General features: G+C 55.9%; 2 protein-coding genes across 3 annotated transcripts in view; both read right to left on the reverse strand.

Moving 5' to 3' along the window:
- Positions 1–5771: 5771 nt before the first annotated feature.
- On the reverse strand, positions 5772–16956 carry RHO (rhodopsin). Of its 2 annotated transcripts, XM_060161108.1 has the most exons (7): positions 16901–16956; positions 11494–11619; positions 10432–10744; positions 8557–8725; positions 7132–7297; positions 6786–7025; positions 5772–5931 (listed from the first exon to the last, which is right to left on the reverse strand). In XM_060161108.1, the coding sequence occupies exons 2-7, from the start codon at positions 11506–11508 to the stop codon at positions 5821–5823; spliced, it is 1014 nt and encodes a 337-aa protein (XP_060017091.1). In that variant the 5' UTR covers positions 11509–11619; positions 16901–16956; the 3' UTR covers positions 5772–5820. The 2 variants fall into 2 exon arrangements, with proteins under 2 accessions (XP_060017091.1, XP_060017090.1); XM_060161107.1 differs by lacking the exons at positions 11494–11619; positions 16901–16956 and having other exon boundaries at positions 10432–10792.
- IFT122 (intraflagellar transport 122) overlaps positions 10608–17269 on the reverse strand; it is a 77984-nt gene continuing 71322 nt past the window's right edge. Inside the window, exons 29-30 of the mRNA XM_060161100.1 lie at positions 16901–16998; positions 10608–10744 (exon numbers count right to left, since the gene is read on the reverse strand). Of these exons, the coding sequence (XP_060017083.1) occupies positions 16948–16998 (51 nt within the window). The 3' untranslated portion in view covers positions 10608–10744; positions 16901–16947. The remainder of the gene's footprint in view (positions 10745–16900; positions 16999–17269) is intronic.

The following is a 17269-nucleotide window of genomic DNA, read 5'->3' on the forward strand; positions in this document are numbered from 1 at the left end:
CTCTGAGGAGGGTGTAGGATTTGAAGGGGACAGGTTTAGAACAGACTTGCAGTTTTCTCTCTGTAGTCCTATTGTTGGGATTTTTCCAGGAGACTCTCCATCACCAGAGGTCTGGATTGAGGGAGGCAACGTGTTCTAAAGTGAAACTGGGTATCACTGCCCTGCCTAGCACCCTTCGTGGCTCCCCACTGCCATGGGTGAAAGCTTGACCTCTGTCTTATGGAGCCTCCTTCCCCCCAGAAACCCACAGTCCAACACAATGAGGCTCTTGGAACTGGTTAGGTGTTGAGAGCTGGGTTTTCCCCTTTGTGTTTCCTCTGTGTGTGTATCTGTTAGATTGATGTCACAATGGCCCCAGTTTTTCACCCCTGTCCATATCCATGCCCATTTGCAGTATAAGTTTGCAGCTCCTCCTACATGCCTTGGATCTGAGCTCGCCTCATGACTTGCTTTGACCAACCCTGCACGGTGGAAATGATGTCCAGTCCCAGTCCCATGTGAACAAGGCTTCTGGATGCTGAGCATCCCATGGCCCAGTCTCCCCTGTCACCCAGCCCACAGCTGGCCAACTAGCCAGCCCTCCAGCTGACCACAGATGCTTGAATGAGACCAGCAGAGATCAGCCAAGCTTGGTCCAGATCACCTGGCTGACCCGCAGAGTCACGAGTAACAATACATGGTGTGTTGTTAGAAGCATGAGATTTGGGGGTTGTTTGTCACACAGCATAAGCTAGCTGATACACTCTTCCTAGAAGGCCCTCCTTTATCTCCACCTACCTTCTCTGGACCATTTATCACTCATCCTTTTGGCCTCAGTGTAGACATCACTTCCTCGGAAAAGCCCTCCCTGACACCCTAGGATGTTCGAGGCCCCTGCTTGTGTTGCCAGCAGCCCCTCAACTTGCTCTGTGGGAGCCTCTAGCACCCCAAGTTAAAACACTGCCTTACCTGTCTCCTTGAGCTCTGAGAGGGAGTGGGGGTGGGCAGGGCTGTGTCTATCTTGTTCCTGGTGGTGTTCCCTGGTGCCCAGCACAGCACCTGGCACGCAGTAGGTTCTCAGCACCCATCGCTGTGGAAGCCCCAGTGCCAGAGCCCAGCGTGGCTGAGTGGAGGGAGGCCTGAAAACCATCTGCGAGAACCGTCTAGAGCACGAGATGAAATGAGGCAAAGAGGCGCATGGAAGCTGGTGCCAATGGGGGCAGCAATTTTGATCACATTTCCAAGAACTGAGAAGTAGAGAAAGACTCAGTGATACAAACATTCCCACGAGCTTCATCTGAAACCCTGCTCCAGGGCTGTGCCAGGACAGAGTTTTGCATTTGGAGGGAAGAAGTTCTAAAATGTGCTGCGTGATCTAAAAATTCTTCTAGAGGATTGCCTTTTCACAGGGAAATGGTAATTGTGGGGATCAGGCTTCTGGAGAGAGGACAGGTTCCTTGGTGTACTCATGAGACGCGTTTACTGAGGCCTGTACGAAATGGAAGTTTTGCCAAAAACTTTTTTTGCCACCTTGTAACGTTGAATGAGGTCCTCCTATGTGTGAACTTACAGTTCTGCAGGTTTCAGTTCTAAACTCTTTGAAGCAGTGCCTGTTTTGTGTTAACTCTAACCCCTGTAGCATGAGGACATCTGTGACTTTAGGTCAATAAATGCATAGAGGGCAGGGTAGAAAGAGCTGCCGTGTTCAATGTCCACATATTTTATATTCACTGTTATATTTATACGTGAAAAAGCTAAAGTTCAGAGAGGACCTGCATCAGGTCTCCCTAAGTCCAGACCCTGGGCTACAACCTGGAAGCTCTCTGCTTTAGTTAAGAAACCATCCCTGACTCCAAAATAACAGTGGCTTCAACATGAAACCAGGAGACTGTTCTCTCATGAAACCCCTCAAGTCTCGGTTGTGCAGGGCTGGTGAGGCAGCATGGGAGACCCAGGCTCCTTCCTTCTTGATGCTCTGCCATTATCTGCCCACAGATTCTACCTCATGATCCAAGAAGCTGTTGCAGTGCTGGTCATCATGACCACATTCTAGCCACCAGGAAGGAAAGAAGAGAGGACATGGTGGACACCTCCATTCTCTGAAATGCACAACCCAGAGACTGCACATATCACTTCTGATTATAGTCCTTCGGCTAGACCTTAATGTCACCTACATGCCATTGCAGATGCAGGGGAAGCTGGGAGATGCAGTCTTGTGCTGGGTGGCAAGGTGCCTAGCTAGAACTTGGGCTGATAATACTAAAAGAAAGGAAGGGAATGAATACTGGGGGCAGTTAGCGCTTGCTTCCCCCTTTCCTGAGACACCTCCATTATTTTAATCTCTCTACACATCTATCTCTCACTATAACAGGAGCTGCTCCTTTGAACTTGGTTCATGTCTCTGGGAAGGGAACTCACATTTATTGAATGCCTATTATGCACCTCATCTCTTGTATCAATAATCTCAGTCCCTTTAGACAATTCTACCAACTGGGATGATTGATTCTCCCCTTTAAAGCTGAGGGGCCTGAGCCCTAGTGAGGTTCAAGGATTTGGCCTGAGGTCACACAGCTGGGAAGGGCACCCACTGTCTTCCAGGGGCACTTTGGGGTATGTGGAACACATGTCTCTACTAGAGGGCAAGGGGCAGGCTGTCATCAAGCCCTGCTGCCTTGGGGTGGAGGTTCATGCGCTCTCCTCCCAGAGGCAAAATCAGGGGTGAGAGAGTTCTGTGGCCCTGACGCTGGCCAGGTCACAGCCCAGAGACTTGCTCCCTCCAATCCATCTCTGAGTCCCCAGCACATCCTGGCCTAGGGTCAGCTTCCTTAGACTGGGTTGAGTGAAGATACGATTGTACACAACAGGCACTCCATAAACCTGTTGGCTTCCTGGAGCCTGGACATGAGCTGGGTAACACCCTCTCTCCAGCCTCAGTCAGCAGCTCTTTGCCTTTATTTATGGCGGGTTCTCCATCAGTGGCTGTCAAATCAATTATAAATTAAGGAAGTAAGGAGGCTTTTCTCTCTATCAGGAAAAGCCAGCGAATGTTCTGGTTTTAGAGTAAATTTTTTCTCTGGATGTGAGGCTGAATCCTCAGAATAAGTTGACTGGGGTGTGGGAGTGAGAGGACAGGGCTGCCTGCAAGGCAGACGAGCTGAAATGCTACTGTCTCTCCCGCTGCCGTGCCTGGCCCGACTCGGCATCTGAGATGGAGGGTAAGACCCTCCAGCTGGGGTCTCCCACGGGGGCCCCGTGGGAATCTTCTGTGCGGGTCCCCGCTGTGGGGGGAGGCTGGACTAGCTGGGGGTCACCGACATAGAGTCCCTCCCCTCTGGCCCGCTGTTGGTTCTGGCCACACTGTCTCTGGCCCTCCTCCTCTAGAAACAAGCCCCTGAGGTTTTCTTTGGGCTCCTTCCTGTCCCCACCCTCAGACCATTTGGTTTCTGTGGGGTTAACTCCACCTTTGGCTGCAGAGGCAAGCAGGTAACCCAGGTCTGGCCAGTCAGAGGATGAATTCCCATCCCAGCCTGATCCTAGGCTTAGGGGCTATCAGGTGACCCAGGCCTGGCCGACGAGAGCCCTACCTGGGAACTGTGCTGGAACAGATGAGAAAGGGAAGACCACTTTCTGTAGGCCTTGCAGAGCCTGGAACTGCTGGTGGCCTTTATGCCACCTCTTGAGAACAGTCAGCCTTGCATGAAGCCAGCACAGAGGAAAGTGCAGCCAGAGCGGAGACGTACAAGCCAGATTAACATCATCCGAGCACTGCATCCAGCTGTGCCTGATGCCCTGAGAGTTTCATTTCTGGGAGCCAATAATTTTTCCCTTTTGCTTCAGTGCTATTGAGTGGGATTTCCTGTCACTTGCAGCCAAAGTAATCCTGACCGACATCACCTAGGGAGACAGAGTTAAGAGGGGCAACGATAGAGACCCCAGCCATTACCCGCTCCAGTCCCTCCATGGCACTGGAGATCTTCCTTCTCAGGCTCCTGCCGCCCTTTCCTACCTTGGAGGATGAGGGTAATTTGGGAGCTACATCTCCATCCCATTCCCCTTGGAGATGAGGTCCCTGGTAGCGCCAGCTCTGAGCCAAGGCTCCGGTAATGCCAAAAGTCTCCCACTGTCTGCTGTGTCCAGGAAGCAGGTTGGCTGCATACTGAAAGCTCAGCAGATCCCATCAAGGTCAGCTTTGAGATTCCTTTTTGCACATAAGGAGGCTCAGAGAGGTGACAAAACTTGCTTGCAGCTCCACGGGTCACCTGGATCTCTGTGACTCCAAAGTTGGGGACTTTTCTCATTCCCGGGCCTGCTCCCCCCACCTCGTACTCCCAGGGGGCTCTGACGGTTGCCCAAACCAGGCAACCCAGGGTCAAGGGTCAGGTGGACGCCGCCCTGTTCCAATCCATCCTGCAGATAAAGAGCTTGAGAGTGACACAAACCACCACCATCAACACCAGGTATAGGAGCTGAGCTTTTAATACCCCAATTTGCCTTCGTCTCCAGGCAGAGCTGGGGAGAGGTAGAGCTTCCAGCTTTGGTTACGCGGAGGAGCAGGGGCAGTTGCTGAAGCAGCTCAGTTTCGATGCCCCAGCGTCCCAGCCAGTTTCACAGCAAGGACTCTCCGCAGTGCAGAATGGACTGGAGCTGCGGAAGGCTCGGCCAGCAAGGGAGCCGAAATCTGAGACCTGTGGACATCCCCAGGGAAGGTGGGCCCAGCCAGATTTCCCATTCTTTGTTTCTAAGCTCTGTGAGACAAGGGTGACATTGGGGACCCAGCTCCCCATTAAATGTGGGCAGGTAAGCATGGCTTCTAGAAGCTCCATACTGGCCCAGAGACGCTGCAGCCTGAGTGCTGGGGAGGAGAACAAGTGGTTTCTGGAAGCTGAGAGAAAGGCCTGTCTCTCCATGGGCCACACAGAAAAGGGGTGGCCCTAGTCCCGGGGCTCCACGCTGGAGGTGAGATTCCCCAGGCCTCGGTCCCACACTCTGCACCCCCCATGTTTTTTCAGTCCTGATGACTGCGTTCTGCACTTCCTTGACTGTCCCTCCCGTGGCCCGACACCCAGCCCTGGTCTGGCCTTGACGTCTGGCTCATTTTTACAAACCTGCTGAGGCTGGTTGCTCAGGGCCTTGCCCAATCTCAAAATGGTCACTATCAAGAGGAGATGATCATAGCAATGAATTAATTATATACATTGATATTATTTATAATGTTAACTACAGCCTGTACAGCTCCTTACCATTTACAAAGTGCTCACACACACATACACACACGCACACGCACACACACAATCTCATTTGATCTTCACAGCAGCTGTGTGGGGGATTTGGAATTTCCACTTTATGGGGCAAGAAAGTGAAGCCCAAGGAGGAAAACAACTGCTCAAGGGCATCAGACAAGGATGAGCTGCTGCTGCTAACATGGTTTTCAGAGGATAGATATGCTCTCCCTGCCCATTCATCTCTCCATTCATGTCTCCATTCATTCCTTCCTTCAACCATCTAGCATTTATTAAGCACCTACTATGTGCCCCACTCTGTGCTACACAGTTATCCCTAAGCTGGGACACTTTTCCAGAGCAAGAGTTCTCGTGTGCCTGAGAGATGAGTTTGGGGGGAAAGGCGGGTACAGATCCCACCGGCCCCTGGGAAATCAGGACTCCAGACTGGGCCGTCCCTGCCAAGTGAGGAGCCTCATTTTTCTCTCATTAATTCTCTTTTTGTTTTTTTGTTTAAACTCAGGGAGCCTGTGTGACCTGGTTCCGACAGGCACGGCTCCTGATAGGGTGGCTGGGGTGGGGGGCGGGGGCTGGGAGACTCCTACAGTTGGCCACAGAGTCCTTAGGCAGGCGCCACCTGGCTGGTCTCTGTCTTGGAGGCAGTGGTGGAGGCCTCATCGTCACCCAGTGGGTTCCTGCCACAGCACAGGGTGGTGAGCATGCAGTTCCGGAACTGGAAGAAAGGGCATGAGTCAGTGTCAGGGTCCCCCAAAATGTGGGTGGCAACCGGCATGGTCGGTGAGATTTGCCTCCACCCCCGTCCCGCTTCTGGCCTTCCCAGCCTCCACTCCCCTCTCAAATGGCTCCCTATAGGAACTTACTAAGCCTTCACGACCCCACCCGGAAATGCCAGGACCAAACCTCAGCGGGCTTTGTCACTGGTAATCCATGATGCCCTCTGTGTGCCAAGGGCTATCTGTAAATTATCTCATTTAACCCAAGAGTTTAGGAGTTCACCCTTCCTATGGATGAAGAAGCTGATGCCCAAAGAAGGGAAGTGACTTGCCCAAGGTCACACAGCTAGAAACTAGCAGAGCTGGGATTTGAACCCAATATGTCTGTCTGACTCCGTGTTTTCCCCACTGGATCAAGGGATCTGCAGAGGAACCACTGGTCTGTGTTAAAGGACCGCTTTATCCTTTCATTCCTTGGAACAAGACTTTTTAGCTCCCTGTCCAGCTGTGCGGAAACTGTCACCTATTCCCAGGCTTGGGACTTTGACCGTTTGACCTTTAAAGCAGGCCTCCGAAACCATCTGGATGGGTGCTTCTCATTCTTGAGCCAGCATCAGAGCCACCTGGAGGGCTTGCTAGAAATGCAGGTTCCTGGGCCCACCCTGAGCCTCTAATCAGAAGGTCTGGGGGTTGGCCCAGGAGTCTGAATTTCTCCCAGATGACTCTGACACCCCGGGGAAGACCAACTCCCTGACCATTTTGCAGGTGGAAAGACTGAGGGCCCAGTCAAGAATGTGGCTCGTCCTCTTGTGGCCTTGGGGGACCTGGACCCTCCCGCCTCACCAGCAGGCACCTGCTTGTTCATCATGATGTAGATGACGGGGTTGTAGATGGAGGAACTCTTGGCAAAGAATGACGGGATGGTCATGAAGATGGGGCCAAAGTCGGAGCCCTGGTGGGTGAAAATGTAGAACGCCACGCTGGCATAGGGCACCCAGCAGATCAGGAAAGCAACGACCATGATGATGACCATGCGAGTGACCTCCTTCTCGGCCTTCTGCGTGGTGGCCGACTCCTGCTGTTGGGCAGCTGCCTGCGGGGAAACAGGGCCTGGTGTTCAGACTGAGGCTCCTCTGGGACGGGGGCTGGGCTCAGCCCAGTCAATGTGCGTGTCCCCAGCGCCCAGCATAGGACCATACCTCCTTGACTGTGAAGACCAGCTGCCCGTAGCAGAAGAATATGATGACCAGGGGGATGGTGAAGTGGACCACGAACATGTAGATGACGAAGGACTCATTGTTGACCTCTGGCGAGAGCGTGTAGTAGTCAATCCCGCACGAGCACTGCATTCCCTCTGGGATGTACCTGAGGACCGGTGGGGAGATGGGGCGGGAGGGGCAAAGGGAGACCCACATGTGAGGGACTTGGGAACAGGCCCAGCTGACCAGAGTCCCCTGCCACCGCCTACTGTAGGGCTGGTCTCACTCTGGGCCTCACTTTCCCTCTCTGTAAAATGGGGATAATAAACCTCTCCTTGGTTGTGTGACTGAGGATCACATTGACTGAGGTAAGCGATTCAAATGTACCTGTGGAAACAGTGTTGTTTCACTGTTCGTTCAGCGCCGTGTTATCCCGGGACCACAGTCTCTCCAAGTCTCTCATTCCAGAGGCACGCCCCCAACCCTGCGCCCACCACCGCGCCGCTCTGCCCCGCCCCTCCCAGCCTGCCACTCCCCAGCAGCCGGAGGCCAGGCCTTGGGCCACACAGGGCACAGGTTGGTGGGGAGAAGGGAAAAGCCCTGCCAAGCTCTGTATTTGAGGTGCCCAGGTCTTTCTAGGCCAAAGAGGGGCACACAGGGTAACTAAGTGATCTTTGCACTTTCTGGAAACAAGAGGCCCCGGGGCATCTGGTTAAGATGTTTGGGTGATTTCAGACGATGGTGACACTGGACCGACCTCGGAAAACCCAGTGTCTGTTAGCTGTGCCTACCAGGATGTAACCGGGCCAGACTGGAGAAGACAGGGAAGGGGACCAGAGTTGTTTGTCCCTTGCTGAATTGCTCAAATTCAGCACGGGGCAAAGAACACTGGCCCCAGGAAGACTGAGAGAGGAGGAAAGTGGAGAGAGATGGGAGTTTCCCGGAAGCAGAGGGACACGAGGCCGCCTACAGAGTCACTAGTCCAATGTCCGGAACCACTGTCCACCGCAACCCCAGCTCATCTCAGCCCATTTGGAGATAACAGCCTAGAGTCTGGACAGGACTGCTTCCCAGAGGCTACAATGTCACACCTGCACGAGGAAGGCTCTGCCTCCCCAGGTGCTGAGGCCTAAGGTCAGAGGAACTGCTCAACAGGGCACTAGACCAAAGAGGATTGGAATCTGGCCCTGGCTTAGCTGCGGATTAGGGGCACAGCCAAGGTGAAGGGTTGGGGCGTCTTGGAGTCCCCTTGACATGGGGACCAGCCCCATAGCAGTGTCAGGGGCTGACCCTCTCTTCCCTGCCCTAAACCTCAACCCCATGACAGCTGCCAGCTTGGGACCTGGAACCAGACAGCCCCCCTGGCTGGAGGACCCTACAAAGAGCCCTGGAGACCCTTCCTTCCCTTCCACTCGGTGCTGTTACCTGGACCAGCCGACGAGGGGGGGCGCGGCACAGGCCATTGCCATGATCCAGGTGAGGGCGAGGCCCATGATGGCATGGTTCTCCCCGAAGCGGAAGTTGCTCATGGGCTTACACACCACCACGTACCTCTCGATGGCCAGGACCACCAAGGACCACAGGGCAATTTCACCTGCAAGGTAGCCAGCTGTCAGTCAACACACCACGTGGCTGGACCTGTCTAAGGAGGGGGAGCTCCCCTGAGGGATGGGGTGAGGGCAGTCAGGAAAGCACCTGGGGGCGGGCCTGGAGCAAGGCCTTAGGGTGCGGAGGGCCTGGACATTGAAGAGCGGGTGCGGGGCAGAGGGACCTATATGCCGCGCAGAGTAACTCCCAGGAAGGTTAGTTCAGCTCAAGAGCTCTGGGTTCTTGAGGGACACAGAAATCGGGTCACGGGGTCATGGCTGGACCGGGAGCCCTGTAGGAAGTTTTTATAGAAAAATGTGTCCTTCATGGGGCAACAGGCAGAGTTCCTGTCAAAAGATATTGCAGAGGCAGCAGAAGCCTGGAGTTGGGAAGCCTTCCCTCCCTCCTGGGCAGCGGCCTCTCCCCTCCAGGGAAATGTAACAACATGAGTTATGTGGGACCCTCTCCTAGGAGCCAAGGAACTGCATAATGTTTTGCTCAGAGAAAGGAGGAGGAAATAATGATGTGATTCAGACATCTGCCCTGCATATCACCCCAGAAACTCAGGAGGGAGGGTGGCCATAGGAATTATCAACCAAACTAGGACATTTCTGAGTGAAAGGGAACACTAGTGAGTATTCCAGGACCATAGTTGTAGCAGAGACGAGTCCACCTGTGTGTGGCACCCTTCTGGCCTGAGACTGTGTGACTGTGGTCACTGAAGGTGACAAACACCCAGTGATGGCCAGAGTCCCAGGAATGGGGCGGAGGCAGCAGCCTGGTCACAGGTGGGAGAGAGAAGACAGGAGGCAGAGCATCCTTGTGGCTGGTTCTAGGCTCTCCCTGTCACCCTGGCTTTGTAATAATGACCTCTCGTGTCTCCTGCTTGCCTGAGAGGCCATGTGTCCCCGGGGAACGTTCCTCGATCTGAGCCAGGAGACCTAGGCCCTGGTCACTGCCCTGCCATATCCCTGAGTCACTCTTCCCCTCTGCACACTGCAGTTTTCTCATCTGCTAAATGGGGTCTATTCTCTGCAGAGAATCAGTTTTTCAGTTAAAGAAAGTATTTTAAACTATGGTTCAGAGCTACACAGATCACCTCACAGGTCTAACGTCTCCCTGTAAATGGACTCATCAACGCAGAAAGCATTCAAGCATGGCAGAGAGGCTGGAGGTGGGCTGGGAGGGAATCAGCTAGATGTTGGAGAAGGACCGAGCCCATCTCCCAGTACAGGCAGTCCAGTGACTGGAGGACTCAGAGCCCTCCTCCCGCCCCAGGCTGGGAGCCCTGAACACAGGGATCTGTCTTGTCCAGCTCTATCCCCAGTGCCCGGCGTGGGTCTGACCCAGCACAGCTGCTGCGAGGGAAGCAGAATATGTCCTGAAGGGCCTCAGAGACATGGGCTTGAAACTCAGCCCTGCCAGACACTTGATGTGACCCCAGCAAGGCCCTTGACTTCTCTCATCTGCTTCCTTGCTGGAAAGCAAGACAATGACCCCACTCCAAGTGAGATCAACAGTGATTCAGTGCCCACCCTCGACAAACGGCAGCCTAGCTCATCATCACTAAAGTGTTTGTTGATTAAGTGAGGGCTTTGGATAATGGCCTCTCAGCCACCATCCCCAAGGCATAGGCTGTCCCCAGACACTGGCCCCCTCACGCCGCAAGCTCCCGGCTCGTGTAGCCCCCGTCACCCGCACCCCAGCTCATACCGCCCAGGGTGGCAAAGAAGCCCTCCAGATTGCATCCCGTGGGCCCGAAGACGAAGTACGCGTGCAGAGAGGTGTAGAGGGTGGTGGTGAAGCCACCGAAGACCATGAAGAGGTTGGCCACGGCCAGGTTGAGCAGGATGTAGTTGAGAGGCGTGCGCAGCTTCTTGTGCTGGACCGTGACGTAGAGCGTGAGGAAGTTGATGGGGAAGCCGAGCACGATCAGCAGGAACATGTAGGCGGCCAGCACGGAGAACTGCCACGGCTCAGCCAGGTAGTACTGCGGGTACTCGAAGGGGCTGCGCACCACGCCTGTCTTGTTAGAGAAAGGCACATAGAAGTTCAGGCCCTCCGTCCCGTTCATGGCTGCGGCCCTTGTGGCTGCCCTGCGGCAGCTCCAACCGGAGGATGCTGCTGAGGCCTGAGCTCAGCCACGCAGGGCTCCGGCTGGATGACTCCAGGCTCTGAAACCCGCCCCCCCCCCAGGCCCTTATAAAGTGACCTCCCCTCCCTAAGCTCCTGGCTGAATCAGCACCTGCAAGATTGGGGGCGTTATTAATCATATTAATCCTCACTGCTGCAACTGGGGGCCTAATTGGCTTCCAAGAGGGGCCAAGGTGACTCCAGGTAGAAGGCTTCTGTCCGGGAAGGGAGGTGCTGGGGACCCTGGGAAAGGGCAGGAGGCCCGCCCCCAACTCTCCTGTCCCCGAGGAATCTCTGTCATCTCAGCTGATGGCCTTGGCCTGACATTGGGACCTCTGACTCCATACCCCCACTTCCCTCTGGCTTAGTGCAAGCAAACTTCGTCTTCCTCCCAAATGGACCATGAGCTCCCAGAGGGCAGAGGTGCCGGTTATTCTCTCATCCCCTCCCTCAGCCCCTCACCCATTCCTTCCCCACCTAAGTCACCTCCTGGCTCATGCAGTAACCGCATACTGAGAGTAGCCCATCTGCCAGGTTGTGAGCTTCGCAAGGGCAGGGCACTCCCCATGGCAGACACAAGCCCGGCATCACCCAGGAGCTCAAAAAGCATTTGTTACATTGAATTGGAATTCACTCGCTCACTCGTTCCACAATCATTTATGTGCAGGCCACTGGGGAGCCGAAGCTTGAGGAAGGAGGAGCTTACAGGCTGAGGAAGACTCCCGTGTGGGAAGAACAGCTCCTGGCCCAGGGAGGAAGCGTGCCTACCTGTGGAGATGTCCAAGGAGATAACATTTTGAGGGAGGGGGGACACTGTGCCAGGTTGCCAAGTGGGGAAGACAGCGTAGACTGAAGACAAAGGCTGGGCAGAGGCCTGAGGCCCACGTGGGATGTGGCCAGCTCTGGTGGGGCTTAGTGCCGGGGGCTTTATCCAGGGTCAGGGGGCAGTGCCTTGGGCAGATCTCGGCAACAGAAAGGTGGCTCAAAAGCCCTCAAAGATGGATTGAAGGGAGCGAGGATGGAGGAGGGTACCAAGCGGGGGCGGGGGGGTTGACCGAAGCAGGGAGGGGACAGAGGCCCTCGGGGCTCCGGAAGGAAGGCCCTTGACTGCAGGAGGTGAGCTGTGCCAAACGCGTGTCAGGCACGAGATCCCTGCAATGAGCGAGGCCGTCGTGGTCCTGGGCACCCCCGCATGAAGGGGAGGTGGACCCCGGAAACAGGACTGGGTGGACACTGCAGCACACAGGATGCGACCCGGGATGTCTGGTCAGGCTGGGTTGGGACCATGGGCCTTGGATGCCAGGTGACAGGCAATGCCATGAGGGTGGGTCCCAGGACAGCGGGATGAGCTCTGGGGGAAAATGAGGGCCCCCATGTATAGCAGGATGGTGAGGACATCCCCCAGGAGTGAACTAGGAGCCTGGCCTTCAGGTGCTCATTGACCACGGGCCAGCCACAAATTTTTTTTTTTTTTTTTTGTGGTATGCGGGCTTCTCACTGTTGTGGCCTCTCCCGCCGCGAAGCACAGCCTCCGGACGCGCAGGCTCAGCGGCCATGGCTCACAGGCCCAGCTGCTCCACGGCATGTGGGATCTTTCTGGACTGGGGCACGAACCCGTGTCCCCTGCATCGGCAGGCAGACTCTCAACCACTGCGCCACCAGGGAAGCCCCCAGCCACAAATTTTTATCCAGCACCTACTGTGATCCACACAAGGTGCTCAGTTCTGGGGGACAGAGTGGACAAGAAGGACCAAGGCCCTGTCTGCAGGAAGTGTTTTTCTTGGACACAGGAGAGCAAGGAGGGCCCCACAAACAAATAATGAAACCAGTAACAACAGGGTAAGTTCAGATGGCAACTTACTCCCAGAGCATGGTTGTCTAGAGCAGCCCCGGAAGGCCTCTCTGAGAACTCAAGGGTGGAAGGAGTTCTGTGGGGGTAGAGACGCTCAGGGAGAGAGAACAGCACATGCAAAGGTCCTGAGTCTGGGAATACAGGCCGGCCAGGGAAGTGTACCAGTCTTCAAGACTTCCATCACTTAAGTTCCCTCATGCTAGTTTCTCTTCCCACCTGGGTTTCCTACACCTGTCTGCTTAGAAATGTGCCCCCTTCTCTCCAGCCCACCTGGGGCTCCAGACCCTTGAGGCCCCGGGCAGGGTCAGGACTTGTGCACAGAAGCCTGATGAAATGTGTGCTGGTGAATGAGCCAGGGGCAGGCGTGGCGGGTGGGTGGGGCGTGGTCCCTCAAAGTGCAAGGCGCTTGGCCCAGTGATTAGGCCTGTTGTTAATGAGGTCAAGGTGAAGAGTTTCTGACGCGGCCCTTGGTAGCCAGACAGAAGGAGAGACAGTGGACACCCTGGGTCAACACCAGCCCACACAGCCCTGCCCAGGCCGGGCTGATCCCTCGACCCTCGACCTCAGGACCTTGCTTGTTACCTCCTAGTGCTTATGACAATCTGGAAGCTTTTAATTCCTATTCTGTTCATGTGTCTTTTGTCCATCTCCTAGGCTGTAACGTTTGAGTCCCTCGGGGTAGGCTGGGGCCTGTCCTGCTCACCACAGGGCCCCAGAGCCCAGCTCCACACACAGCAGGAGCATGGAAATCATTTTCCCTGAAACTGAATGAGCTGGGATTTCTGTTTGGTTCACTGAAGTATTCCCTGAGGTCTGGCACATAATAGGTGCTCAAGAAATATTTGTGGACTGAGGCGATGGATCTAGGTTACATCAGGAAGTGCTTCCCTTCTCTAAGACTCAGGTTCACCCTCTGTAGGACAGTCTAATAATCCCACACTCACAGGGTGAGGAGATGGGGGGTTAAAGGCCATCCCTGATGTGATGGAGCTCTGTTCTGTAACGCATGATAAAAAACTAAAAAAAAAAAAAAGCTCTTTTTGTTCAGAGGAACAGGCTCATGGAGCGAGCAGGAAGGTCATTAAAAGACACCTACTCTGACCCCCTCCTTGCCGCATTTTGCAGGTGGGGAGACCAAGGCCCCTAGTTGGCAGGGAGTCACCCAGGTCATGTGACAAACCTGCCTGGCCACATCTCCCTCCTGCCCCAAAGACGGCTCTCAGGAAGAGCTTCCCTTCATAACTCACACCACGCTGCCAATGACAAAAGAGGGCTGCGCTGGGGTGCTGGAAAAGGCCTGACTGAGTCGGTCAAGCCTGGGCAGCAGTGGTGGAGGCGGCACTGGGCTCAAGCCTGTGGCTCTCGGTCGCCAAGAGAGCCCCGGAAGACCCGCTTCCCCTCTCAGTTTGCTGGCGCTAGAAAACTCTGGGGATCCACGCCCACCTGCATGGTAAACCTAACCTGCTTTCCCCACCAGGGAAAGCGCTCACAGACCTTCAGGCCTGACGATACAGGTCTCACGGTCCTCCCTCGCTGGACTGAGGCGCTGCGGCCACAGCGCCAGGTGTAGCCCCGCCCTCCCCACTTCCCTGTGCCTCAGTTTCCTGTAGGTGATCAGTGAGCATTGCTGAAAGCGTTATCCTCTTCTGAACCTCGTTCAGTCCACAGCCATGGAGAGCCCCCGCCAGCTCTAAACGTCTGGGCACCCACCCATCACACATTCATTTCCTATTCGGTAGTCATCACTGTTAGCAACGGTCTTATGTGTCCCCTGACTGACGGCCCATCTCTCTCTAGAAGGCAGGGCCGGCTCGGCCTGTTCTTGGCTACACCTGAGCTCGCAGCCCAGAGTAGGTGCTCAGTAAAGATTTGCCCAGTGAAGGAACATCTGCTCCCAGCCCCGTGAGGAGGTCTCAAGTCCCCTCTGACCACTGGGGGAAATGATGTTCCTCGGCAGAGCCGGAACGGAGGCCAGGCGGCTAGCCCTCCAGCCTGAGCTCTTTTGTCCCCTGTGTCAGGAAGTTTAGAGAGCGGCTCAGAGCACACGAGGGCCAAGTCCGGGTGTGGGCAACCTTCTGAGCCGCTGGCCCTCTTGGCCAGGCTGAGAACAAGCTGCGAGGAGCCGTGAGGGGTGGCGCCGGGGCCGCCGGGGTTGGTCGTCTCTGCTTCCCCGGGCCAGCCCCTCTGGCACGCCAGGGGTAGGGCTCCTACTTGGCCACGCAGGATTAGGGCTTAGGGGACAGCGCGCAAATAGCTCGTAAGCCTCTGCGTGGAGGTGCTGCTTGGTCAGCAGCACCCCCCCCGCCGCCTCCCCTCACTGGCTTAACCCCACAGGCTGCGTCACCACAGCTGAGTGACGCCTTAGACTGAGCTGAGAATGTCAAGGGGGGAGAGGGAAGGAGAGGCCGACTCTCCTCTCCTTCCGGCCTCCTCTCCTCCCGCCCCACTTCCTTCCTCCTTCTTCCTTCCCTCCCACTGCAACATTTGGCCTGAGCTGGGTGCTGGGGACACTGAGATGAATCCTAGACAGTCCCCGTCCTCAAGGAGCGCCCAGGCTTAGGAGGCAGCAGACAAAGGGAAAACTAATAACCGTGAGAGGTGGGAATATGCTCCAGCCCCAGTGCTGTGGGGGCCCAGAGGAGTGAGATTTGGACCAGGAAGTGGCGAAGCTCCCCAGCCTAGGCAGGGGGACAGCTGGGTCCAGGTCCAAGGAGGGAAGGGCCGGCTGGCGTAGAGGTGCTGGGGCCGCGGGATGGGATGGCAGGGGAGGCAGGAGCGCCTACGAGTCCGGGGGGCCAGCTGGCGGCCAGCAGGGGCCACTAAAGTTACAAGCAGGGGAGGGGCGTGGCCGGGTTCCATTCTAGGAGATGTTCTGGAGTCTGGCTGGAGGAGTATCAGGGCGTACTTGGGCAAGTGCTGGGCCCAGGGTGACAGCTTGCCCAGTGGTGGCCTCTCTGCTGGGGCTCCTACCTACCCTGAGGTCAGGGCTGGCACAAGTGGAAGGTCATCTGGTATCTGCCACCGGCAGCAACCTTGGAGAAGGGGCACCTGCCCACCTGTTCGAGAGCCATGAGGGGCTCCCGGCTTCGGCAGCCTTGCTGGGGGTAGGTGCAGACACCAGTGGGCTGAGGCCGGGCCAGAGCCAGGGCCACCTAAGGTCTGGCCTGGGGCTCTTTCTGGGCCACCCAATCCCTGCTTCCGTACCTCCTCCTTCCAGGAACTGGGAACAGTGCTGAGGACCTGGAGCCAAGAGGTCAGGATCAAGTCGCAGCCTGAACCACTTCCAAGCTGCACAGCCTCTGGCAGCCGCTCCCCTCCCCGGGCCTCAGTCTCCTCTTAGTGAGACAGGCATCTCGAGACCCCCGTGGTGCCTGCCTCACTGTGGCATGGGAGGGGCTGTCAGGGTCATCTGACACAGACTGAGGCTGGAACCTCAGTGTCAGAGCTGGAGGGGCCTCTTGTACAGATGGGAAAACAGCCTTGGAGAGAGGGCTGGACCTGGCCAAGGCCTTGTCCAGGTTGGAACAGGAGAGCAGCAGGACACAGTGCTCACGCACAAAGGCTGTGCCTGCCTGTGACTCTGTCTCGACTCAGTAAATATTTGATGAATGAAAGAAAAGAGAATGTCACTGAGCCTCAGTCTCAGCATCTGTACAATGGACATCCTTGAAGACGGAGAGAGTTACAGAAGATGGTGCATGGGAAGTGCTCGGCACCATGTCTGGCGCTCGGTCAGGGCCAGACTTAACGGGAGCTCAGACCCAGGCCTCTGGAGCTCAGCTCCCCGGTGGCAGCAGAACCCGGCACAGCACACCCTCACCTCTGCGTCGTTCGGCTGACAGGATGCACGCTGGAGTCTCAGGCTGGGCCCCTCCCCTGCCTCTAGCCTCCATCTTATCTGTCACTGTGATTGACGCCTGTTAGGTGGCGGGGGACTGTTTTTTCCCTCTCCTTTCTCCCAGCCATATGCAAGTGCTTTCAGTTCAAGTAATGCGCTAATGGAAACGCTAACACATTAATAAACGTTTAGCGAGAGAGAGAGCATGCATGATCGTACGTAATTAGACACTCAACGGAGGAGTTCTGTTGGCACAACTCTCTGGCTCCCTTTCTGTATTTTCCTCCATCATCCCCTAAGAGAGATGCAGAGGGAGGCAGGGAGGAGAGGGTGGGGCAGGGGTCCAGCTCTGGACTCACCACTGGGTGGCCTCTGCAGCTGCTCCCTTCTCCAGGCCTCAGGGTCTTCATCCCTCCAATGGGGACATTTGTCCCGCTCTGCCCACTTCACAGATGCCCTGTAAAGTATCAATATCTAATCACCAGGGTGGTTTTCCACACATTCCCTGGCAGCCCAGTTCCCTTCTTCCTGCCGTCAGGACTTTGTATAAAGCACTGGACTGCTCGCTGCCTCCTGGGCAGGTAGAGCGGAGGGCGAAGGGAGAGGCCTCAGGACAGGACAGGGGCTTCGCAGCCAGGGCGCCAGCACCTCCACTAGCCCCCATGGCGGCAGAAGGGAAATCACCCCCCTCCGTCACTGAGCCAGCCTATGAAGCACGGCGGGCACAG

The sequence above is a fragment of the Lagenorhynchus albirostris genome, chromosome 10 (assembly GCF_949774975.1).
Source record: "Lagenorhynchus albirostris chromosome 10, mLagAlb1.1, whole genome shotgun sequence".
Taxonomy (NCBI): domain Eukaryota; kingdom Metazoa; phylum Chordata; class Mammalia; order Artiodactyla; family Delphinidae; genus Lagenorhynchus; species Lagenorhynchus albirostris.

What these genes read in the sequence shown, in the direction of transcription:
- RHO (XM_060161107.1), bottom strand. Translation starts at nt 10,792, where the DNA reads ATGAACGGGACGGAGGGCCTGAACTTCTATGTGCCTTTCTCTAACAAG. An exon ending in TGGTCTTCACAGTCAAGGAG is followed by an intron (nt 7,026 to 7,131) that starts GTATGGTCCTAT and finishes GTTTCCCCGCAG; the next exon opens with GCAGCTGCCCAACAGCAGGA. An exon ending in ACATCATGATGAACAAGCAG is followed by an intron (nt 5,932 to 6,785) that starts GTGCCTGCTGGT and finishes CCTTTCTTCCAG; the next exon opens with TTCCGGAACTGCATGCTCAC.